The sequence below is a fragment of the Drosophila willistoni genome (assembly GCF_018902025.1).
Source record: "Drosophila willistoni isolate 14030-0811.24 chromosome 2L unlocalized genomic scaffold, UCI_dwil_1.1 Seg72.1, whole genome shotgun sequence".
NCBI classification, from domain to species: Eukaryota; Metazoa; Arthropoda; class Insecta; order Diptera; family Drosophilidae; genus Drosophila; species Drosophila willistoni.
In genome coordinates, this window is record NW_025814049.1 from 2,766,245 (window position 1) to 2,792,103 (window position 25,859).

At 44.2% G+C, this 25,859-nt stretch overlaps 1 protein-coding gene across 25 annotated transcripts in view; it reads right to left on the reverse strand.

Annotated features, from left to right (window-relative positions):
- Positions 1 to 25,859, reverse strand: part of LOC6646137 (dystonin) — a 75,795-nt gene that overhangs the window by 5,453 nt on the left and 44,483 nt on the right. For 7 of the 25 annotated variants that reach the window (XM_047010359.1, XM_047010357.1, XM_047010350.1 and 4 more), the window contains 12 exons: positions 24,750 to 24,880; positions 24,075 to 24,543; positions 12,546 to 12,692; positions 5,009 to 12,486; positions 2,360 to 4,545; positions 2,123 to 2,297; positions 1,794 to 1,853; positions 1,384 to 1,428; positions 868 to 939; positions 528 to 702; positions 345 to 462; positions 53 to 282 (listed from right to left, as the gene is read on the reverse strand). In XM_047010359.1, the coding sequence (XP_046866315.1) occupies positions 53 to 282; positions 345 to 462; positions 528 to 702; positions 868 to 939; positions 1,384 to 1,428; positions 1,794 to 1,853; positions 2,123 to 2,297; positions 2,360 to 4,545; positions 5,009 to 12,486; positions 12,546 to 12,692; positions 24,075 to 24,543; positions 24,750 to 24,880 (11,286 nt within the window). Of the gene's footprint in view, positions 1 to 52; positions 283 to 344; positions 463 to 527; positions 703 to 867; positions 940 to 1,383; positions 1,429 to 1,793; positions 1,854 to 2,122; positions 2,298 to 2,359; positions 4,546 to 4,879; positions 4,892 to 5,008; positions 12,487 to 12,545; positions 12,693 to 24,074; positions 24,544 to 24,749; positions 24,881 to 25,039; positions 25,163 to 25,859 lie in introns of those variants that run through there. The other 18 variants (XM_047010360.1, XM_047010361.1, XM_047010358.1 and 15 more) reach the window with 8 other exon arrangements.

A 25,859-nucleotide genomic window follows, 5' to 3' on the forward strand; every position in this document is an offset into this window, starting at 1 on the left:
AAAAAAGACACTTTTAGTTTAGATCAAACGATTAATGGCAAGTTAAACTCACTCTGTATTTGCCCTCGCCCACTTGGAATACACGGAACTTTTGTCGACATGTGCAAAGCATAACCAAACGCTTGACTTCATCGTGTATCTTGTCATTATCGGTAGCTGGCTTACGCTCTTGCCAATCTGGACGCAAAGCGGCAATGAATTCCTGCCAATCGATAAGACCTTCACCATTGCGATCAAATAGATCGGCCACAGCCTTCATTTCCAAGCCAGAAGTATCGAATTCTAAACAAAAAAAAGCGTAAATTTAATTTAAAGGAACTTTTACTTTCGCAGTTATGACTTACTAGTATTGAGTATGCCATCGATGAAAACATCGCGTGGTATCATGCCATTGTTATCCTTGTCCATTTTACGGAACAGATCAGTTAGACGTGACTTCTTGTGGTTCATGTACTTAAGGAACTGTGAATAAAGTTAACAATTAGCATTAAAGTTGAAAATGAAAAGCAATTTATATTTTTTCTTACCCTCTTGCGCCAATCATCCCAGCTAAAGTTGCGGGCACGCTCTACATCCTTCAGATACATAAGATGCTCATGCAAAAGTCGTTGACGTTCCCAAGAAAGCATCCATACATCACGCCACTTGTTCCACAGAAGTTTGGCACGTGGCGAACGGAATTCAGGATCAGGTCCAGTTGAGCTAAAGATTCGAAAAAAATACATTTTAATTTGATGTGAGGAAATGGAATAAACAATCAAAAACACATTCAACAAAAAGTGAAATGAAAACTCTAGAGCATGCGCAGCTTATTCTTGTTGATGATAATGATGAGCAGGCAGCATCTCTTGGCTGTTGATAACTTACCTTGGCGAGAATCGTGGGCCATAGTGAGGCAGGCGATCTCTGTCGGGTGTATCACGTGTGGGCGTGACACGACTACGTTACGTGTTTTTTTTAAAAAAGCAGCAAGATGCAGATATTTTTTTTTTGTTTTGAGATATTTTTTATGAGCAACATTTTACAGATAGCGCAGACAAGATGAAAGTAGAAAAGACAAAAAACAAAATGATCAAGTAAACGGCACAAAAATAATAAATATATATATAGGTACATAATAAACAAAAACAATGCACAATAACAAGGAAAAAAAAAACAAGAACCATAAAAAACAATTTCATTTTTGAAGTAGATAAAATAGTAAGATTGAAGACGCAGCATTTCCAAAAATAGTCGGAAAAAAAATATTTGGTTTTGAGAAACAAAAAGAAATTTTTGTTGTTTTCAAGATATTTACATAAATTTTCATGCGTAAACTAACTATTTTTGGAATCAATTATATATATCTAAGTTTTAAAGGTTTAACTAAAAACGATAACTCACCTGCCCTTGCGTGCATTAAGTCCTTGATCACGAGAACCCTTGAAGCTGTTGTGGAAAAAAGAATACAGAAAATTAGTTAAAATTCAAGTAAAGATTGAAGTTAAGAACAGATTTAGCAGATTTTTAGCAGTGGTGAATAAGCAAGGTGGTGACTTCGGTGGGTATGAGTGCTTGGATGAGATAATTGTCGATGATTGTGTTTATGATTTTTTCGGGGAAAGTGCATATCGTTAGCTTCTAAAAGGTTTTGTTTATTGGTTTTTTTTTTAGAGCTACATTGGAGAGGATTTCGTGAATCGTGTTTTGATGGTAAGTAAGCACAATCACCACTTTTTAGATAAAAGTGGATGTAGCGAGTTACGAGTAACGAGTAAGAGCAAGAGTAGCGAGTAAAAAGTTGCTGGTCAAACCTTTGACGTCTCAATGTGCCATCGGGCGACTGTTCACGCAGATCGTGACTGGAGCCACGACTAGTTTATATACATTTACGTATATATGTATATATATAGATCGGGATAGGCAGAGAAATTTGTGTAGGTATGTGCAATACAGTTGGCGGGGGAAATATTGTTTGTTTTGATTTTGGATAATTGTAGCAATAATACACAAAAAAAAACAACAAAAGAAATAAATAAACGAAAAAAAAATAAAGGCAGAAAATAAATATACAAAAATAAATATATATACAGAAAGTTGGCTAATTAGCCTTTTGTTTGGAGGTCGGTGGGAATATACTTACACTGGCGTCTTGCCGCTACGTGAGGGTTTGCGAGCACCTGGCGGTAATTGCCGTGGCTTGCAAGCACGATCCACTTCATTCTGGCGACGTGCCGTATTCTCCATAAACTCTTTGTGATCTTCAATGAGTTTCTCCACTGGTGGAATCTCATCCGGCAGTTGTTCGTGCTTCAGATCTGTAAAGAAATTATGAATTTTAGTAAAAGGTTAATAGAAGAGAGTTTCCTTTATAACTTACTCAACAGGGTACCCTCTAGACCGCTCAGCCAGGCTAACAGCTCCTCAATGGTGTCATCAAGATCCTTGAGGGATTGCAAATGCTGCTCCAACTTGGATTCGCGATTGATGGCCCATTGGCGTACTTCCTCCCAGCGTTGCTGGATAATGGATAGCCAGTTCTTGATAATGGGAATGGCATCGGGATAGGCCTTGTTGATAATCTCTTCGGCATAGTCGAATGTCTCGGTCTTTTCGCGTTCACGTATACGCAAATCCTTCATGAATTCCATGTGAATGTCCATCATTTCACGCGATACCTTCTCATCGTCGGGGGCATTCTTGGCGTAGCGCAATTTATGCTCGGCATGATCCAACCAATCGAAGAGAGCTTGGACACGGGCATTCAACTTCTCAGCATCAACGAGAGCCACTTGGAGGCGATCTCCACGCTTGGCTACAGCACTCTTGACTTCCTCCCAAATAGATTGCAACTCATCGAGCTGACGACCCACTTCGGGATTATTTCCAGATCGCTCTAGGTCACGCCCGGTCTTAAGGACTCCTTGCATTTGGCCAGCCCGCTTCTGCAGATCTTGTTCGATATGCTTATGATGCTCGCACAGACCTTGCACTGTCTCCAGATCACCATGGACAGGTCCATTCTCATTCAGACGACCCTTGGCCTTCTTTAGCCAGTCGAAAAGCTCACCCAAGGCATCACTAAACTGTCCGGAAAGCAACAAGGCCTCCTCCAGTTTGCGTTGACGTTCAATACTCTTGGACCAGACACGTGTCCATTGCTCTTTGAGTTCCAGCAGCATCTTGTCCAGCACAGGGCGGTCACCCTTCGGAGCCCGCTCCATGAGGTTCTTGCCAGTGCGCATGGTGCCATCATAGACGCTCTGCTTGGCTCCCAATTGACGGTGAGTCTCCTTCAGTTTGCCAATATACTTCTTGATCTTTTGCGGTTCCTTGGATGCAGTGGCCTCCTCAATGATTTGATCCAGCACCTGTTCAGTCTCCTGCAGATACTGCATCATGCCACTCCAGGCATCATTGAATTCACGAGCCTCTTTGTAGCCATGATCCAGAGCTCTAGTGCGCTCTGCCGCCTTGCTGACAACACGTTCCCAGCGATGCTGCACCGAGACGAGCAGATTCTTAATCAGAATCACATCTTGTTTCTGGCTAAAGTATTTTAGATGTGTGCCCTTCTTGTCTAGCAACAACATGGCTTCGCGGTGTGTGCTAACATCCTTTTGCAACACCTTGTGCTCTTCCATCTGGGCCTGGATTGTCTCTAGAACACGCGATACTGGTTCGGCATTCGAAAGCTGTTTTTCAGCCTGTGTCAACCATTCGACAAAGGCTTGCAATGTTTCATGGAATTCAGTGGCTTCTTTCAGGGCAATCTCTAACTTGATCTTTTTGTCCGACGCCCTGGATACAACAGCATCCCAGCGTTGCTTCAATGTCCGCAGAGTATGCTGCAGATTGCTGGACGATACCTTCATTTGGTTTTGACGCTTAATGTACTCTTGCCCCTGGGCTTGAATAGTCTCGACCTTTGGTCTATTTTCCTCGAGCTCATTGTATACTTCCATGAAGCGTTCCAGTTGTTCGGTGGCAGTCTCTGGTAGACCTCCCACTGGTTTACTGGCTCCAATCACAGCATCAACATCGCCCAACCAACCGAGAATATCCTGGACTTCGGCAATATAGCCCTGGGCTTCGCGTAAAGCTTCTTCCAATTCATGTTGACGATCGCTGGCCTTCTGGAGCAACTGTTTCCATTCATTGTTCAGCTTGCGCAACTTCTCCTGAGTGGTGGAAGCCTCTAACGAACCCTTCTCCGTTTCAATCAATTGCCGACCGGCATCATTGAGTGTATCCACCGAGTTCTGATGAGCCTGAATGTCATTGGCCAAAACTTTCAGTTTGGCTAGCTCAACTTCAAGCAATTGTGGATCTCCAGGAATGGGTTTCAGTTGATCTAAGGTGCCATCTGTCTTGTTGATCCAAACGAGCAACTCGTTCAAAGCATGTTGGAACTGTCCCAAATGAAGCAGAGCATGTTCCAATTGCTTTTGGCGATCTACCATGCCACGAAGCAAGGAATCCCAACGGCGATTCACCACCGAAAGAGGTTCCCTGATCGATGCCGCTTGCTCGGGTGAAGTGCGTTCCGTTAATTCCACAGCTTGTCTGTAAGATCCATCAAAAATCACATTAGAAAATAATAAAGGCAAGTGAGAAAATGTGGAAAAACACAATCAAATCACAAAAGCAAGCGTAACGAACAAATTGATTTTCTTTTTTTGTTTGCATGCATAAGATTTAATTTTTTTTTTTTGGCAAAATTGGTGGCGATTATTCGGCGATCGTTTTGAGTGACGGATTGATAATAGGTGAAAAGCATGCGCTCAATTCAGATCAAGGCACTTAAAGTAAGTAGATATATATAAAGACAATAACAACAACGATTGAACAGTTTCAACAATTTATTTTTTTTTTTTTTGTTTTCGGAACTATTTCTTGCCTTTCTAGACCTCTGCCAATTCACACGAGTCGATGTTGAATACCGCAAATACGCGATAACGATAATGAAATACATTAGTTCAGTTAAGAATTCCAATTTCAAATCGAAAAGGGTAGGGGGTTTACTCACCTGTTTAATGCTTCTACTTCAACCATATGCGGATCGACTTCATCCTTGAAAGACTTGAGTTGTTCAATCTGTCGCTTGACGGCATCAATGTCCGAGCCAACGGGTCCCAAATGGGCAAATTTATCCTCTGCCTTGGTCAAGAACTTGAGCAGATTTTGCAATGTCTCATGGAATTCCATAGCCTTCTCCATGGCATCGATGAGATTCTCTTCACGCTTGGCATACAATGCGGTAATGTTATCCCACGCATTGTCCAGATCTTCAATGTGCTTCTTAACCTCTGGTTTATCGGGTTCGCCGCACATATTCATCAGATTGCTGCCATGGCGACGCACTTGCTCAACTTCGGGCTTTGTCTGATCGATCTCATGACGGATTTCTTGCAGAGCAACCTGTTGTTTCTTGATGTCTTGTGGTTGAGCTGCTGGCGGCTCTTGGCACGAGAGTGTCTCCTCCAGATCCTTTAGTGTCTTCATTACGCTATTCAATTGCTTCCAGAAGGGTTCGGCCACGCGCAGAATATCTTCCAATGAACCACCGCGTTTCTTGGTGGCCTTCTGTACATCATTCCACAGATTGTTAAGCTTCTCCAGCTTAGCCTTGATATCACGTACTGCGGGATCTGATTTATTACCAGCCTTGGCAATAACATCATTGGCTGCACGTTGCACAGCACTGAATGCATCCTGTCGCTTATCCAGATCATCCATCAAGGCATCGTTATCCTCGATTTGTTCGCGAATCTTCTGGGGCAGAGCGGAAAGTGGATCCAATTGATTCACCTGGTCGACGGTATTTGCCAGAGCACGCAACATTCCTTCCAGCTTGTCAGAGAATTGACTTGACTCCTGGAGAGCACTCTCCAAGGCTTGTTGACGTTCGCGCAACTCCAAGCGGAGTGCAGCGTAGCGAGCATTATCCGTATCGAGAATCTCGTTAATCTTTGCACTATCCTCTTCAGCCACTAAAGCACCCAAAGCCTCTCCGGTCTTGTTGAGCTTGTCCAGGAGTGGCTTATGCTCGGCAATGGATTGCAGTAGACGTTCATTCTTATCCTGTTGCAGAGTTATTTGATCGGGACGTAGAGCAGGCATGCTCAAACGCGAAATCTGTTGTTCCATGTCATCTAGCCAGGTTGTCAAGCCTTGATGCGAATCGGCAAAGTGTTCAGAAAGAGGTAGAGCCTGTTCCAAAATGCCCAAACGTTCGCTGCACAATTGAGCCACGGTATCGACAATCTCCTTGAGATCATCCAACTTCTCACGCAACGTGGCAGTATTCTCACTCTGTGGCGACTCACGTAGAACCTTCTTGGAAGCAGCGGTTACATCGCGCACTCTACCCTTCTGGCTGGAGATGTCGTCGTTTATCGAACGATGCTCCTGCAATTGTGCACGCACCAGTTTGGGATCGATAGCAGGAAGGTCCGCTTCACGCAAAGTGGTATCCATTTCGCGGAACCATTCAAGCAATTCATCAATATCTCCAGTTACTTCCTTGGCACGCTGGTTGCTCAAATGAAGACGTTCGGCCTTGCGTTGTATCTGCTCGACAATGGCATCAAAACGACGATTGTCACGTGTCACAATGCTCTCGATGGTGGCAGCACCTTCTCCGGGCGACAATTGGCATAGCTGTGGTCCAATCAAATTGATGGTATCCAAAACGGGACGAATTTCAGCAAGTTCACCCTCCAAACGAAGCACATCTGCTTGACGGGGCTCACTTGGTGCCAATGCAGTTTCGGCACTTTGCATCCATTCGACCAGACGGTTGTGGGCCTCATGGAATTGTTGGACAAGAGGTTGCGCTTTGTGGAGGCTATTGATCAGCTCAATGCCGCGGTTAGTCAAATCTCCATAACGGCGTTGTAGTGAATCTAACTTATCCTTCAATTGAATGGCCTCATCGTTGGAAATGTGCTTCATCAGTTCGGCACCAGATTCTACGGTTGATTCCACATTTGCGGCATGATCGGCGACATCTTGATTCAATTCCAACAGATCGTCCAATTGTTCGAGCAGTTTCTCAGTGTATACTGGAACGGATTTAAAGCGTTTCATCTCATTCTCTATGCTCTCCATCCAGGCAACCAGATCTTGATAGCTAAGAACCAAGTGACGCAGACCCTGACGGGACTCAGAGAGTAGTGCTCCAATGTTATCGCTAGCATCTACCAGATTGGTATAACGTTCGGTGACACCGCGTACCTTTTCTCCCAGATTGACAGCCTCTTCATCGCTGACCAAATGCATTAGCTGAGCAGCAACATCGGCCAAGTCTGTAAAGTCGGGCTTCTTACCCAAGATTTCGTCGTGCAGATTGTCGTGTTCGCGAATACGTTGCTGGATTTTTTCCTCATCTGTTGGAATCAATTCCATGGCCTTCACCGAGCGCTCGGCATTGTCTAGCCACAACTCTAATGGACTAATCTTGTCATGGAAACGCTTGGCCACTTCCATAGCTTCCTCCAGATCCTGTTCACGCTGTTCAGCGCCATCAGTCAAAGCATCAAAACGCTTCATTAAATCGTTTAGCTGTTTCTCAATCGAAGCACGTTCAGCTGGTTCGCAATGATTGGCCACTTCCTTGCCGAGATTGGCCAGTGATCCCATGGAATTCTGACGGTCAAGCAACATTTTCTTAAGGAATTTCTGCTCTTGCAATTGAGCTTTCACGACCTTGTAATCAGAGCTTGGTGGTTTTTGATTGGCAACCATTTCCTCAGTGTCACTTAGCCATTTGGAGAGACCAGCAAGGGCTTCTTGGAATTTGCCCGATTGCAGAAGAGCCACATCAAGGCGACGATCGCGTTCGTTCATGCGTTCCTTAAGATCATTCCAGCGGTCATTCAATTTCTCTAGATCCTTCTCAATAACGTTGGTGGATACACCAGTTGCGGCTGATCGTACCAGATCACGTCCGGCAACATTAACCTTGTCAACATTGACGGCCAAAGGTTCAACCTTGCGCTCCCTGAAGTTACGGAAGTCTTCTTGTTGGCGGCGTATCTGATCCAATTCTGAGCCGACTGGTTTTAGACGCTTGAATTCATCGCTGACATCTTGAATGTCATCCAAGGTCTGCGATTGGATGTCATAGAACTCCCGTAGGTTCTTAAGAGTGTTCTGCAAACTTTCCTCATGATCTCGAACTCTATTATCCAGGCGTCCCAGAGTCTTTCGCAGGGTGGAAATCTGTTCACGTGTCTGCGTGGTATCGGCAGCAAATCCTGCATCAACTAAGACATCGGCAGCACGCTCTGCATCTTCTAGACGACCGACCAAGCGATCCAATTTATTTTGCAGCTTGCCATTGTCATCCAATTGCTGTTGCACAATCTTGATTTCCCGTCCAGGTGGTGATAGCTTCTCAATTTCCGTCTCCAAATCGTTAAGATCGATGCCAAGACTCTTCATTTGTTCGTTAAATTGCGAAACGGCTGTGGCAGCTGATTGCAATTCACCGCAACGATCATCAAGGCGTCCTTGTAACTCAGACATGCGATCAGCTAGACCATCAACTTCGTTGGTCAAATGATCGGCGTCCCCGCCAGCTGCACGAGCTTCAGCACTAATATCCTTGGCTAAAGCCTTGAGCGATTGCAGTGGCTTACTCAAATTAGTAAGCTCTTCGCGTATGGCCTTGACACGTTCCAGCAGTTTGGGATCCTTCGCAGCTCCACCCAAAGCATCGTGGGCAGCTAAACGATCCTCGCAACGACCAAGAGAGTGATCCAGATTACGCAACTCATCATTGAAATCGCCCAGACGACGCGAGCAATTCTCAATTTCATGGGCACGGGCAATTAGATCGTTATTGAGTCGTTCCCAACGATCGCGTATATCCTGGAGTTCGGCCTTGATTGGTTCCTTGTCAATATCGCAACTAGTCAAGAATGTTTCACCCAGACCCTTGGTGTTCTCAAATTCACCAGAGTGTTTCCACACTTCACTGCGGAAAGTCTGCAGATCACGTAGACGTGTCTCTAGTTTCGATTTCGATAAAACACCGGGAGTAAGGTCGGCCAATTTATCTTCGGCCGTTCGCAACCATGCGAGGAAAGTCTCAGAGGTTTGCGAGTATTTCTTACAATGTTCCAAGCAAGTTTGCAGACGAGTGTGTCTATCGACAGCTTCACGACGCAGTTTATCCCATTGTTGCTGAATACGATCAAGATCACGCTTAACTCCACGATCTTGTTGGCGGTCAGACAAATCCTTGCCCTTGTTAATAAGCATAATAATTTCATGCTCGCGGGCCATTACTTCACGGTAGATGGGTTCGTGTGTATCGATTTGATGTTGTAGAGTGGGTTTATGTGCGGAGACGAGCAGACGATCGGTCAAGTTGGATAACTCGCCCGACAGCCAACCCAAAGTCTTGGAGCAGTTCTCGGCGAAGTGGCGACCATCACGCAATGAGGCTTCTGTCTCGGCCTTCTTGGTATCGAGTTTCTTTTGCAGAGCCAGATATTGTTTCTCCAGGGCAGCCACACGTGAGTTCACATCGGCACGCGATGCTGGATCACCCAAAATATTGCACAGAGTAGCCGCTGATTGTTCCACATCGGCAAGCAGGGGACGTTGACCTTCCAATTGGCGCTCCAAGTTTTCGATCTTGCGCAAATTCTCTTGATGATCGCCGTCCAACGGTAGAGTATCCAGATTGTCGCTTATGTTTTGCAAAGCTTCGCGTAGACGATTGACAGCCGCATCAAACTCCTTGGAGCTATCGGCAGCGCCACCCAAACTATTAGCACGATCATCTAGCTTGCCAACCAGATCTTCCCACTTGCTAAGCACATCCTTTAGCTTCGTTTCCACAGCCTGGGCATCGGGTGTGCCGGCCAAATGGTCGACAACATCGTGTCCCAATTCCTGGAAATGTTTCAGCTGGGGTTGCTGGGTGCGGAACTCTTCGCGCAACACTTGCACTTGCTGGACTTGACTTTGAACCATGCGAGGATCCGATGAAATTGGTCCCAGAACCGTAAGCATACGCTCCTTGCTATCCAGCCAGCTCTTCAAATTGCCATGGGTATCGAGGAAGTCGCGTAGCTTCTCAGAGAAGGCAATGCGGTTCTTGCAAATGTCATTGAGATTCTTCCATTTCTCTTGGATGTTTTCGTTCTCCAAGCGCAATTGTTCGGCTCCGGGAACATCAGACTTGCGACGCAAAATCTCTTTGATTTGAGCCTTAGTGGTATCGAGCAAGCTCTGCTTCTCGTACATATCCTCGAGAATCTTACGGGCCTGTTTGATGCAACGTTCGGCCTCATCCTTGTTCGAGACAGATTCCTTGGGCACCTGGCGCTGAATGCGATCCAGGAATTGGGCTAAACCTTTAAGATTTTCATATTGTTTGCGCAACTCTTCACTCAGGTTATCCAATTCATTTTGACGATCATTGAGACGAACACCAATTAAACCATAACGGTTATTGATTTCACTCAACTGCTGTTGCACCGGAGACAACTCAGACAACTGGAAGCCATCCTGAGACGATCTGCGGCTACCAAATCCACTGGAACCAGTCGATAGTGGCGACAGAATGCCTCCCTTGGTGGGGCTAGGGCTTCTGGCGTCTCCGGACATACGTCGCAGCGGGCTGGTCCTCTTAATGGGGCTGTAGGTGGAACGCTTACGTGCGGGGCTTTCTGGCCTGATCAAGGCATCGTATTGAGAGCCAATATCGTTGATCTTATCAATGGTCGGAGCATAATCACGGTAATCCTTGCAGATGGGTTTAAGTTCATCATGTTGTTGCCGGATCTTATCCAAATCAATAGCAACAGGAGCCAGACCATTGACACGTGCCTCCGTACTGGCCAACCACGACAGGACCTGATCTTTAAGACCTTCGTAGGCCAATTGCTGTTCGGCCTTTTGTTTTGAAAGTTTGGCGCGCTCATCGATGCTGATGTTAATGTTGCGCCATTGAGATTCCAATGCCTTGATGCGATCGCGTAGAGCTCCCGTATCGGTGACATCGCGCAAACTAATCAGATCCTTGCCATTACGTACGCAGTCCTCGAATAGAGGAGCCAAATGATCCTTTTCGCGGGACAAATCTTGCATGCGACGAGCCAATTCCTCGGTAGAAAGCAAACTGGTCTCACGGCTATCCAAAGCCTCTTGCAAACTAGCCATGCGTTGCTCTACGGTGCTAATGTCATCGAGATATTTGCTCAGGCGGTTGTACACATCGTCCAGGAATTCACCACGTTTGGTTACCTTCTCGTAGAGTTTCTCAAACTTGCCAGTAACATCGTTGAGATTGGATTCTACCTTCTTGGCAATACGAGCATTGGAGGCACTAGCCAACAAATGTTTGGCTGAGATTTGCATGCTATCGATGCTGGCCTGATGTGATTGCAGATCGGCCAATAGCACCTTGTGCTCGCGTATCTGCTCCTGAAGGCGTTCCTTAATGAGTGATGCGGGACGCAGATTTAACTTGTATTTATCTTCCGCCTGGTTAACCCAGCTCACAAGACTATCGAGGGCATCTTGTACGCCCTGTGATTGGACCAAAGTCTTATCCAGAGTCTTGCAGTGTTCACCCAAAGTGTCTAGCAATTGCTGATAGTTGTTCTTCAAATCAGCAATAGGCAATTCCAATTGATTGATCTCCATGGGGCTGAGTTGTCCGCCAAGACTGCGAAGAAGATTGTCCAAAGCTTGTTGGGCATTGTCGACCAAACGACCGCTCGACAAGATCTCATTATGCAGAGCCTTGGCTTCGTTCATCTGATCTTGCACAGCCTTGGGATCGCCGGCAATGGGTTCGGAGATGACACGTGATACACGAGGTTGAACACTTCTCAGCCAGTCGTTTGCCTTATCCAGAGCATCTTGGTATTCACGTTGGCGTCCACCTAGGCCGGACACACGATCCTGCAGAGCATTGACGCGGTTTAGCAGATCCTTGTATTGAGCAGACACCAGCGAAACTTCCTGTCGTATGGGACTCTCTGCACTTGAAAGAGGCTCTACATGAGGCAAACGTTCAGGCAACGACGTGCGGAAGTCATTCAGAACAGCCAAGAATTCTTTGCTTTCGTCGACAAACTTCTGGGCGGCCATGGTAATGAAGCGTAGATCTGCCTGATGACCAATTACATCGCTGACAAATTCCCGAATGGAGTCCGCCTGCGATGGCAGACGTGTCAGATCCGACAATGAACGCTCCTTATCCTCCAAGGTGCGGCGGGCCAATTGCAGCCAGTCGGAGAAGACATCCAATTCACTACGCAGTTTCGTTAGCTCATCTCGGCCAGCCTCCAGACGACGCAATAGACGCACTGTGCGATCATTCACACGATCCACACGAGAGCGCAGCTCACGGCCTGAATTCTCCAGAGTTGTCACCTCGGGTGCCGACAAGACATCACCTCCTGTAAGCACAATTTGACGAATTTGCTCAAGACAAGTGGCCACTGGACGTTGTTGGGATTCGATTTCATCCTTGATTTGCTGTAGATGAAACATAAATTAATAAAGGGAACTAAACACTCATTTAATGATCGACAAACCTTAAGAGCATTGATTTGGTTGCGCAGCTCATCGATTTTCTCGCGAGGACCGCCAACACTTGAGATTTTCTGTTCGACAGTTGTGACCCATTTAAGCAGATCGTTCACATTCTCTTCGCACATGTTGAACTTTTCGAATACTGCTTGCTATTATAGGAAAACAAATTCATAGATTAGTAAGATAATTGGAAAGATTGTTTATAGAAAATCTTAGCTCAATACAATTTGCTAAAGACTTTTCATTTCATAATGCACTAGAATAAGGAAGAATATATATTGTATATAGGATAGAAATATATAGAGTGTAAGAGGGTATATATAGAGTAGGTAGAAGTATATATTTGGGTTGCTAAAGAGCATAGTTTTTTTTTTTTTTTTTTTTTGGGTCAAAGGGCAAAGCAATTCCATAAAGCAAGCATTAAACAAAAAATCCAAATATAAGACGCACAAACACCAAAATAATAAATTAAATTAAAACTAAAGACTAAATACATAAGGAACAAGCACTACTTTTTTTTTGGGTTGAGACTATAAACTACTTTTAGTATGAGGCACTAACTACGTTTTTAATGAAGTTGTTTTGTTTTGGTTTAAGTTTATTTAGGTTTCTGTTTAAGGGGTTTTGTTTATTGTTTATTTTTTGTGGTTAGTTTTTTGGGTTGCTTTTGTTCAAATTAAAACTGCAAACGAAATAATATATGTATATAAAATATATATGCTGAAAATAGGTAGAAAATTTGGTATTTAAAGAAAATTTATAAAAAATAATAAAACTAATAATTTCGAAAATAGAATATATAATAATAATTTATATATAGCTATGGATCGTATATATACAACCTTAATCCAAAATAAAAAAAAAATATAGAAAGAAGGAGAAATCTAAGGAACTATCAAAAAGAACTAGCAAAAAGAAATGCTAAACGTAATTTTGGTCAATTAGAGATGTGATAGATGAAAAGTCCTATGTGTATATACTGCCTAGGATATATTGTGGTGATGGAAAGGACATGTTTATATGTATATGCAATGGGAAAGAGATAAAGATGTATGGGGTTATAGACAAATCGTTTATGTATATGCTGCGTATGATTATTGCCGACGTCATTCATGTTGAGGTGGAGTATGAAACGCAATTTTCTTTTCTTTGTTTTCTTTTTTGATTTTATGTATATCTATTTTCAAGATAGTTTTGTGATCGTGATTTGTTTGATTTGTGATCTGTTGTGGATGATGTACTTGCTGACAACATTTGATTTGTGGCTGGCGCTGTCGCTCTCAAATGCATTCAATGTAAAACTTAAAGCGATTTCAGCGAAATATTGTATATAGCGATATATAGAACATAAAACTGAATGCCATGCGCTGCAATAATAATAATAATAATAAAAATATATATGATTGGCAAATTAAACAGAAAAAAAACAGAGTGAAAGAGAGATAGAGTGAGAGACTGTGTTAGTAGTCTGATGAAAATAGATAAAGATTCATTGAGAGAAAGTAATACAGCGCGTTGATCAAAATATCGAAATCATATATTGTATATACCAAAACATGCCACGAACAAAAAGCTTTAAAATTTAGTGTAAAATTTTTGTCATTTTTCATTTCGAATTTTCTTGCATTTTCGAGTTCCGTGGAAACTGTTACTTGGAATTGGAAAAGGATTGTGGAATTCGATAAACTTACCCTTTGTTCGGCTGGTAAAAGTAAACCCTTCTCGGCTGCCTTGACCAGATCGATGTTATTCTTGGGCTCTTGGGCATCAATAAGGCGACCCTCGGTGGCATCGATCAGACCGTTGGCAATGGCCGATGCCAGTGGATGAATGACCCCTGTACTGGGATCACGCACCACTGTGGATGAGGGATCTACAAGGCCAGCGGTTATGGCTTCGGCTAGCGTATACTTCTTGCGTTTAATGATGTCGGGATGCATTTGGAAGGGATCGACTAAACAGCCATTGGTTGGATTGTATAGGTTAAAGGTGATGGCTTCTAGCAAACCAAATGAACGTTTGGGAGTACAAATTAGGCCACTTTCATAGGCCTCTTGCAGTGTGCATAGCTTGGATGTTTGTGTATTCAATACATTCGCCTTGTTGGCATCCATTAAACCCTTACGGAATGCCTCGGGCAGGCGCACTAGCTTAGCCTTGGCCAGATCTTTGACCAATGCCGAATCGGGATCAATTATACCCGAACCGGCGGCATCCTTGAGCGTGTATATCTTGGGTGTTTCGAGGACAGTCAGGGAGTCGTTTGCACTATCGTTGTCGCTGGTCGCTGCAATGGATGCAGTGCTCACAGTTGTTGGTGGCACATAGGTCAACATGCCGGTTTGCAAGTCAAGGCACTTGGACTCGGCTGCCTGATCAAAGCTGATCGGTTCGCGTACATAAATTAACAATGTTGGATCGAATGCAAAGTACAGAGCTTTAGGATCGACAAGTGTACGCTTCGAGGTATCTACGAGACCGCGTTCCTGAGCCACCGAGTAGGGCAGGAATTTGAAGCTATCAAAGTCGCGAACAAGAGCGGTTTTAGGATCGATTATATTGTAACGTATGGCCTCATCCAGAGACATTTCACGCGGTTTGCTAATTACAACACTCACGGGTGTTTGTCCCAATAGTTCTACGCTATCCTGACGACGCACAACCTCGCCCCGATCAGTTAGAGGACGTACAACAGTTACTAGAATACCGCGGGACAGAGCCACATCATAGTTGTAGGCAGATTTGGATTTGGGATCAAAAACGCGACCCTTAGACACATCGATATTACCATTTTCGATTGCTTCGGTCAATGGCAACTCTTTGCCAGTTAGCTGATTCTTAAATACCGTTGTGGCTGGATCTATGAAACCCGAATGTATAGCCTCGATCAGATCTAGATACTCCCCGGTTGTGGGATCACAGAACTTGCCCGTCTCTGGACGATACAATTGCTGACGCAGCACTAGCTCAAGGCTAAGTAGACGGCGATTAGAAACTATCAAGCCGCGAGATCGCGCTGTTTGTAAATCGATTTGTTCTTTGCCCAAATTGTAGCAACCCTTCGTATCATCAATCAAGTGCTCTTTAATTGCATTGGCTAGTCGTAAATACTTTCCAGTCTCATGATGCTTTACCAAACTAGACGACAAACTGACCACATCTTCGACACAAGCCTCGTTTAGATTCAACTTACGATTAGTTACCGGATGGAGAACCTTACGCGTGGCCTCGTCATAGAAGCCCATGGCCAGTAGTTCGTATAGACCAAAACCAGCATTCTCAATGTCCACAATCAATCCTAGACTCAAAGCCTCGCCAAGAGGCACAAAACTACTGCTCTCTGGTTCCCTAAAGACACCTTCTCTCCTGTTGATAATGCCATTGCGACAGGTTTCGCTGAGCGTGTACATTTGTTCAGTCTGTTCGTCAAAGTAGCAGGGCAAATGGGGATTGATTACAAAGCTTCGCATGCTCTCCAATAGGGTGATCTTGCGACCTGTCTTTGGATCGCTTAGCTTGCCGGTCTTATCGTCAAAGAGACCCTGATGTATAGCTCTTTGAATACTGATTGGAGCATTGACATCCATTAGGATACCAATGTCGAAAGCATGTTTGAGTGTCATAGTCTGATTGTTGTACAACAATTTCGAGTTTTGCGCATCAATGATGCCTTCATCCTTGGCATGAGTAAGATTTAGTTGCTTATACAATCCCGTCTTAAAGTCCCTGATTTGAACACTATGTTCATCCAATAAATTCGTATTAAGGGCCTCAGCGAAATTGAGCTTTTCGCCAGATTTGGGATCTACGAAATGTCCATCAATTTCATCGTACACATTCTTGACCACAGCCTCAATGAGACGCAGGGGTTTCTTGGCCTCAACTAAGACACCTCTATCGAAGGCCTCCTTAAAGTCAATTGGTTTGTCATCGGCATCTCGTACCGTACCCTGTTGGCTATCCACAATACCCGTTTCGGTGGCAATACTAAATGGAATAACCTGTCCCGATACATTGACGACCGTCGAATCGGGATCGAGTATACCCCTACGAATGGCACGTTCAGTTGTGAGTTTTTCGCGTGTAATTGTATTACTAAATTGACCTGTCTTCGGATCATATAATCCTCTATATACGGCATCGGGCAGACTACGTTTGCGCTTGGGTGGAATAAGTATACGATTTTCAAGAGCTTCAGGCAGTGATAGCTTTGTCGAAGCATAAGGATTAATGACAAATCCACCAATCGGATCAAGATAACCTTTGGCAATGGCCTCTGTTATGGAAATAATTGATTCCGTTTTGGGATCAAGCAATACCAACTCATCGGGGTTAATAAGTTTTTGGGAAATGGCAGATTTTAAATCGAGTTGTTTGCCATCGATTGTGAATTTGGCTGTTGCGGAATCATAAAGACCGCGCAACAAACAATCGACTAGGGACCATGGCTTCTTGGTGCTTATTAGATAACCCTTGACAAAGGCTTCATCGAGTGTAATGTTGGGAGAACTTAGCGTGCCACGTACCGTATCCAGCAGACCCACTTTGGCTGCCTCTTTGCCAGGAAGAATTTTATTATGATCTACATCCTTGACCAGGGTCGAGTCAAGCTCGACGAAACCCATTTCGATGGCCTGTTGGAGGAGAATCTCCTCACCAGTCACTGGATTAAGGACTTTTCCTGTTTGTGGCTCATAAAACTCGCGCTGCAATACCTCTGGCAGACTCCAGGTAACATTATCGGTCTTCACCAGATGCTGCTGGACACCCACATCAAAGGAAACGAGTGTATTGTTCTTATTGTCTTTTATCTGTCCCGTGGCAGGGAGAACTAAATCATCTTCAATCGCGCAATCAAGTTTTACTTCCTTCTTGGTGACTGTATCGACAATTAGGGAAATTTTCGGATCGACAAGACCAATTTCTATAGACTTTTGTACATCAACCTGGTTCTGACTTTCGGAATCAAAGAGTTTTCCGGTTTCTGGATCGTAAAGACCCTTGCGAACGGCAGCTTCCAGGGAGATGGGTTTTCGTGCTCCAGGCACCAAAAAGCCCAACTGGAAGGCCAACTCCATGGGGATCTCTTTGAGGGTTTGTATATCTATAACTGTGCCTGCTTGCATATCAACTACTCCCAACTCAATTGCCATACGCAGAGGGATAACTTCACCGCTAACTGGGTCGCGCACCGATATCGACTGAATGTCCAGCTTGCCACTATTGATGGCCTCAACAATGGAACAAACTCGACCATCATCAAGTATTACCTGACCGGTTTGTGAGTCAATTACAACATTCTCAATAGCAGCAGGACGCTGCACCTCTGGATTGGCACGTATGATCCATTGACGATCAATACACTCAAAGAATGGTATTTTCTTGCCTGTCTTGGGATCGACCATATGGCCCGTATGTCTGTCAAGTAATGGACGTTCGAGAGCTGCTGTTAATGTCTCATATTTTCCTGTGCTAAAGTTCTTAACCAAAATCGTTTCCGGATTGAAAATGTTCATGTCAAACACAAGGGTTTGGAAAGAGATTTTCTGTCCAGTTGATGGATCAATAAAGTATTGATGATCGACATCGTAGATGTTGAGTTCACTAAGCTTTTCGGGTGTCAATTCAGTATCTGCATCTACCACATAGGTAACCTGTTGCAATATGATTAGCTTATCGTCGATAATTTGAACTTCATCCAGCGGACTAAGCTGCTCATCCCTAAGTAAAGTGGACACGGTATCGGCCTGTTGTTCACCATCCACAATTATTTGACATTCATCAGGGCTAATCAATTTCTGTGAGATAGCATCACCAATAGGCAGTGTCTTGGGCACTTCACGTTTGCCAATTGTCTCCTGAATGATGGCGGGCTCTTCCACAGTGTCGCGCGCCTCGTCATCAGTTGGTGTTGTCTCTGTGGTACTCGACGAGGTTGTTGTTGTGGTTGTAGTGGTAACCTTAGTTATTATTGTTGCAGTGCTTAAACCATCATCGTGTGGAACTAGTTCTTCTGATGTTTCAGTGACAACTACCTGACCTGGTTTCGTTACCTTATCAGTGCTTAGAGCATCAACCAGAGCCTTGCCAGCTAAAATTGGAGCTCCCACCACAGCCAGTGCACCAAGTTTTGCGGCATCTTTTACATTCTGTAGAATATTGCTGCTGCCGCCGCTTTCTTTTGACGGCTGTTGCTCTCGTTCTTTCGCAATGAAATCGACCACACTTTGATGCTTTTCAGTCACTACTTTTGGTCCTCCGATCTGTTCTAGATCTCCTGGTTGTTGGGGTTTCTCTTCGGTAACAGTTGTCTTGGTTGTTATAGTTTCTGTAACCTTTGTTGTTTCAATGGGTTCTTCTTTAACCTCTTCTGGTTGTTCCACTTTCTTAATTGTTTCGGTGACTGTAACATTTTCTTTGGGACCTTCTTCATCGCCTGTTGTTGTTGTTGATGTGGTTGTAGTTATTGTTGTCGTTGTGGTTGTCGATTCTGTAATTGTTGGCTCCTCGACGGTCACAACTCTTTCCTCAGTGACTATTGTATTGCCTCCTGGAGTTTCAACCGTTTCGGTTTTTTCAATTATTTTACTTGGTTCTTCTGTTTGGGCAGTTGGTTCCACAGGTTTCTTGTCCTCTACTTTGGGTATTTCTGGTTCTGGTTGTGGACTGGTTTCTACGGGTTTAATCTCCTCCACTTTTTGTGGCGTTGTTTCTTTAGTGACAATTTTTTCAATGACTTCTTTCGTGGGTTCATCTGGGGTAGCTGTTGTCACTGTGGTCGTAATGGTTGTTGTTACCGTTTCTGAGCTTGACACTGGTACTTCTTTGATCTCAGTCGTTGTCTTTGTTACAGTGGTCTCTTCGAAAGGTGCTAGTGGTGCTGTGTAGGGTGGTTCAAATTCAACAACTTCTTCCTTAAGTGATGCCCTTGGTTTGGGTTCTGGTTTTGTGGTTGGCTCTGGAGAGGGTTGCTTCTCTGTTTTCTGTGGTGGTGTAGGTTCGGGAGTTGGTTCTTTTTGCAAAGCTAGTTTTGAGGTAGGTTCCTTTTGGGTATCTAAAATCGGTTCCACTTGCTTTTCCGTTACGGTTGTAACGGTCTCTGTTACTTGAGTTATTTCGTCCTGAGGCGGGAAATTGAGTTCCTGAGGTTTTACAATCTGTTCTTCTACTGGTTTACTTTCAACAGTTGTTGTCGATGTAATGATTTCTGGTTCAGGTTCTCCTTGTACTTCCTGTGTAGTCTTCGAGGTAGTGATGGTTGTGACGGTAGTTGTGCTGGTCAGTGTGCTTGTTGCTAGCTCAGTGGACGGCTGTGGCTGTTCCTTTACAGGCTTTTCTTGGGGCACTTGTTGCTGCTGTTCATTGGCTATGAAATTGGCAGTTGTTGAACTAATAAAGTTTTCAGTTTCCTGTAGCAGGTCATCAACCTCATTTGTTGGCACTTGTTGGGGCTTTAGCTTACTATCTTGAGGTTTTTCTGGTTGCTTAGTTTCTGACTTTTCTGAGCTAGTTGTTTTGGCTGAATTGATGAGGCTCTTCACGCCGCTTACAATAGCACCACCAGCTAACACTGGAGCTGCAATAACACCCAATGCACCCAATTTGGCAGCATCCTTTACATTTTGCAAGGTCTTGGACGGTTCTTTAGTGGGTTTCACCTCATCAATAACTTGGCTTTGCAATGGTGACGTTTCCTTGGTGGATTGTGTAGTGCTGACTACTTGTAGCTCTTGCTTGTGTGTATCGGAGCTGACCACAACTGTTTGGGTACGTTCTTCGACAATCACCGTCTGATCACTAGTTGTTGGCAGGGTCGAAGTAATGGCTGTTGCCACCTGTTCGGGACTATCTCCAGCTGCCGTATTCGTTTCACGCGTTGTGGACTCTTCCCGCAGAATACCCAACTCTTTGGCCTCTTCCAGACTACACACTTCACCTGTATTTACATTCTGCACTTCATTGTTGGAAATTAGCACATATCCTTGCATTAATTCAATCGTCTTGGTAGTCACAGTGTGCACCGCTCGGACTGTTTCCATAATCTCTGTTTTTGGGATTGGTTTCTGTGTCACAACAAATTGGGAAAGTTGCTTAACCACCAGTACACCTGTCTCAAACGCCACACGAAGAGGTAAACGTTCGCCCGTTGTTGGATGGGTAAATGTCTGAGCAGCCACATCAATGAGTCCCCGCTCCATGGCCGGAACAACTTCAATGGCATCTGGTTTCGGTGCATAGGGTATTGACATAATAAAGTTTTTCTCAATAGCTTGTTTAATGGGCAACTGCTTCTTGTTTGTTGGGTGAAGGACCACACGTTTCGTTGGTTCTACCAGACTCTTTTCCACAGCAACTGGGAATATCATGCCCACAGGTGGTATTTCCACTTTAGACTTTTGCTGATCATAATTGGAATCAAAGAGTTTGGCCTCAATGGCTTCTGTTAGATTGAGAGTCTTGTCTTTGTATTTGAATGTAGAATCATCTGCATTAATAATCCCCTTCTCAATGGCCTCTTCGATGGTACATTTGCTAGGCTTCTGCAGTTTAGATTGAGGATCCAAGACCTCGCAGATAATAGCCTCGTGAATACTCAGAGGATAACCACTTTCTGGGTGCACAATAGTTTGGGACTGCGGATCAATAAGTCCTTGTGAGCCCAGCTTGGGTACCGACAAACTTTTCGCCAATGGCATTAGTATGTGGTTCGTCTGTTCAGGATCAATGATCTTTTGTTCTACTGCTTGGCGCAAATTAAGAACCCGATTGCTTTGAGGATCGATAACTTTGCCCCGACGACCATCAATCAAACCAGTATTTAATGCTTCGCTTATGTTAACCACCTCGCCTTGGCCATTTGTAAAGTTGGCAGTATCTTCTAAGATGTGGCAAGTCTCTTCATCAATTATGCCCTTGCGCAAAGCGTCCTTTGGCTTAAGAATGATCTTACGCATTTTCTGCAGTACCACAACTTTCTCTTCTACAACTGATTTATTGTCGTCAAATGAACGACCTCGTTGTAGTTGATCGCGTGACACAATACCTCGTTCATAGGCAACTTCAACAGGAATCTGTTCACCAGTGCGTGGATCGGTTACAAAGCGCACAGTACGCAAAGCACCTTCGGCTGCTACGAGTGGAGCACCGACAACGGTTAGTAGGCCTAGTTTAGTGGCAGTAATCAAATCCACTGGCTGATTTTCAGCATTCAAAATGGTGCCTGTACGCGGATCATAGATGGAACGTGCAATGGCTTCTGTTACGGAAATTGTTTGCTTTGTGCTGGGATCAATAATCTTGATTAATTGCTCATCGATCAAGCCGTGACGTGCGGCATCGAAAATATTTTCAGTTTCTCCACTTTGAGTGAAGATCACCAACGCTGTGGACGGATCGTAAATGGCTCCCGGAGCAATTTGCAGTGGCTCTGGTGAGGCCAATTCACGTTGACAGGTTACAACTTCTAAGAATTTAGGAGGAGAATCTTTAAGGGGTGTAGAGACTTCCAAGACATCGGGCATATTATTCACTCGGGTGATGCGTAAGATAGTTTTCTGACTAGCTCCTCTTGTGGCGGGTACTGTTTCCAGAACAATTTTGCCATCGGCTATGGCACGTCGCATACCCAGAACTTGTTGCCGATTATTTGTGTAATTGCCATAGCTATACAAAATATCACGCTCAAAGGCAGATTTCACGGATATCTTGTCACCAGTGTTTGGCTCAATGACAGCAACGGAAAGATTGTTGATAATCTGCTTGTCTATGGACTCTTCAAAGCTAACCAAACGATCTGTGCCCTGAACGTGGAATACGCCAGTATCGGGATTAAAGAGACCCTGTTCAATGGCATCTTTGAGGCGCCAGCCTCCAGGTGGAAGCTCCATTATTTGGCGTTCTGTAACATTTTGCTCGATGTAACTACTCTTCTCCATGTTTATAAAGTCGGAGACGACACGTTGTGGCTTGACTAGCTCTGTGGTGATAGGAATTTCCACTGACTTCTCCACATACTTGGTGTGCTGAGTGTTCAATTTAATGGGCTCTGCTTCGGGTATTATCTGTTTAGTGACTATAGTTATGGTGGACTTTGTCTTTTTACGATTTGTGGGCTCTGGGACTGTCTGATTGCTGTCAGGCACAAGTAGGCCATAATTGAGAGCCTGTTGGACAGAGTAAACGTTACCCGTCTTGGGATCCTTAAACAATTGTCGTTCTTCATCAATGAAACCCTGACGTACTGCTTCCGTGAAAGTTAACAGCACACTATCTCCAGGCTCTTGAGAGCCTGCTCGTATTGTTACATAACGATTGATTGTCCTTGTTACTGTCTCTGTGGTCAGGGTAATATTAAGGAGGCTGCTAAGCAGCAAAGCACCTTCAGTGGTTATAAACTTGCGCTCAATGGCGGTGTCTAGAGGCACTGTTTCACCAGTCTTTGGGTCAAGAAGGTATCCAGTCTTGGGGTCAATCAGATTATGATAGACCAAATCAAAGACACTGAGCTCCTTACCGCTTGCATTGTGAACACCAATGCCACGATTGAACATCTCGTAGACCTCTTGTCTTACCAAATCTTCACCCACAGCCACTTCTAAGGGCACTAGACTATCCCTACCTGTCTCTAAGGCAAAGCCCGTGCTCTTGCGACGCAAAAGGTCACGTGAGAGGGCCACGTTAAAGCTAACAAAATCATTACTACGCAAATCTTTAAACCCATCAATATCAAAGATCGAACGCTGAGCTACCGAACTGATTAGACCCCGTTCTACGGCCTCGGGAATGCTAATGAGTTCTCCAGTCATAAAATCGCGATATTTGCATTCGGCCGGCAAGACAATGCCGTCGGCAATAGCCTCTTGCAGTGTTATTAACTCACCCTTACGCTTTGTGATGCATTTCAATTGATTGCCATCTAGAACGCCCGCTTCGATGGCCTGCATAATGCTTAGCTTTTCGCGGCGCATGGGACTTGTGATCTGAGATTGCTTGTCGAGCAAATTCAAATCGCAAATATCCTTCAACGTATACGGTTTTACAATTAACTGACGATTACGCGCCTCAGCGAAGCTGAGCTTCTCCTTTGTCACTTCATTGACATAACGTCCGGTTTTCGCATTCAATACGCCCGATTGCAAGGCTTCTTGCAGGGTAATTTTTACGTCACGTTTCGCGTCAACCACTTCGCGTACACTCGCGTCTATCAATTGATTTGCAATTGCCGAGTCCAACCGAAACTTGTCACCGGAATTGCGATCCGCTATCCAGCCAGGACCATCGACCAGACCATGCGCTATGGCATCGCTGAGGCATAGTGCATTCGATTTGATTGTCACCGATTCGTGCCGTATTAGATAGCCACGCTCATAGGCCTCTGCTAGGCTGATTGTCTGGCCTGACTTGACACGATAAAGGCCCGTCCTTGTGTCCACACTCCCCGCAGAAATGGCGTCGGCAATATTACGTGGATTCTCAGGCGATCCGATCGCCTCATCCAATGTTTTCTGCTCTACTGTGACAGTGTTGTTTACCTTAATGCGCTTCTCGGCTGTCTCATAGCCGGTCTCCGCTTCGGTAATCTCGCGCTGGATCACCTCCAATAGTGACAGCTCTCTTCCGCTAGCATCTCGCCCAGCTCCGGGCTGTAAGAGTTGTCTAGCCAACTGGGCATCAATTAGTCCTTGTTCGGCTGCCTCTTCAAGAGTTATGCGACGATCACCCACTAGCATTTCACCAGTGCGAACATCCAAAATGCGTAACTGAATCGCTTCACCTATTGTTAGTATACGTCCTGAGCGTGGATCACGAATTCCTGCTATATCTAGGACAGAATTGGGTCCACCCAATTGTTGGGATCGCTTGAGAGTACGTATCTCATTGAATTGGATCTGTGACTGATGTGTTGGTAATGCTGTATTATCCTGTTGACTAGCAGCGTCCAAATTATCGCTACTATAAATGCTCTTACTTGAGCTTTTCGTTGTCTTCGTTGAGCTAAATCTGAAAATGATAAATACTTTTAGTAACCATATCAATTGCACACATTTTCCCCTTAAAGTATGCAATCGGCAGTCGAAAAGTTCATTTACTAAAGCAAACGCTAAGTTCTTAACTTCTGCACATTCCAATAGTTGAGATTTGTAACTTTTATGTCCTACCTATTGCATACTTTAAGGGTAAAATTCCCAGTTTATAGCTCTACTCACTGTGTGGTGCTGTAGGTAGTAGTATAGAGATCCTCTTGGCGTGCAGCATTGCCATCGCCAGTTGGCACGCTGCCCGCACTAAAGTCAACCCTAAAGGTCTTGAGCGGTTTCTGTAGACTTTCAGCATATTGCTAAACCCCAAAAATTAAGGTAAAAATTATTATTATTTAAAATTAAAATCTTCATAAAAAAAGGTTTGCTAAAATTTTAAAGACTTTGTGATATGATGGAGGGGGGCTTTGCGAGTTAGAAAAAAGGGAGAGAGAAAAAGAGAAAGAGTGAAGTTTTACCTGAAACTCGAACGCAAAATCGTAGTCACTTTCCTCTGCCACTTGGACAGTTGTTGTTTGGGTTTTGGTTTTAGTCGTCTTACGACTCGTTTTAGTATGCTGAGGCATGGCTAAGGCTTTGGTTTGATTCAATTGGTCAGAATCATAGTCAGCATTTGTAGTAGTAGTAGTAGTAGGCACTTGTTTTGGAAATTGGTTTGGGGCTTCTTGAATACACTGCGCGAGATTTAATTGTGACAACAATTAGAGATTTACGATATATAGACAACGTTCCCTACGTTTCTTTTGACAGATTTGTCGCGTCACTTTGAAGTCGAACAGAGAGAAAAAAAAACTTTGGAATGTTTATGGCATGCGTTAATGTGCTTTGTTTTGATACAACCACAAGATAAGAAAGCGATAAAGACTGAGGCAAAAAACAAAACCGGTATATGATAGCTATCTATGTCTATTCGGAAAATTAACCTTTTGACTAATTATAAACAACTGCTGCGCTAGGTCATCAAGAGATTGCCTTTTTGTCTGCCAAAAATTGAAGCACTAGGCTTACTTTTATAAGTTTCCTTAAATTCGGAACTTATCTTAAAAGCACACATATACAAACATACACCACATACAATTCCTATTATCAACCCATACCAAAAGGCACATAAATCACATCGACACACACAGAACGCACCGTATACCGGTCACACACAAACACACACCATACATACAAAACGGAAAGCCTCAATGGAAATAGAAATGACGCTATATATAGGGAGCAGGGCGCTTAGTTCATGGAAAGGCAAATAACAAAATACAAAAATATCAAGAAGCA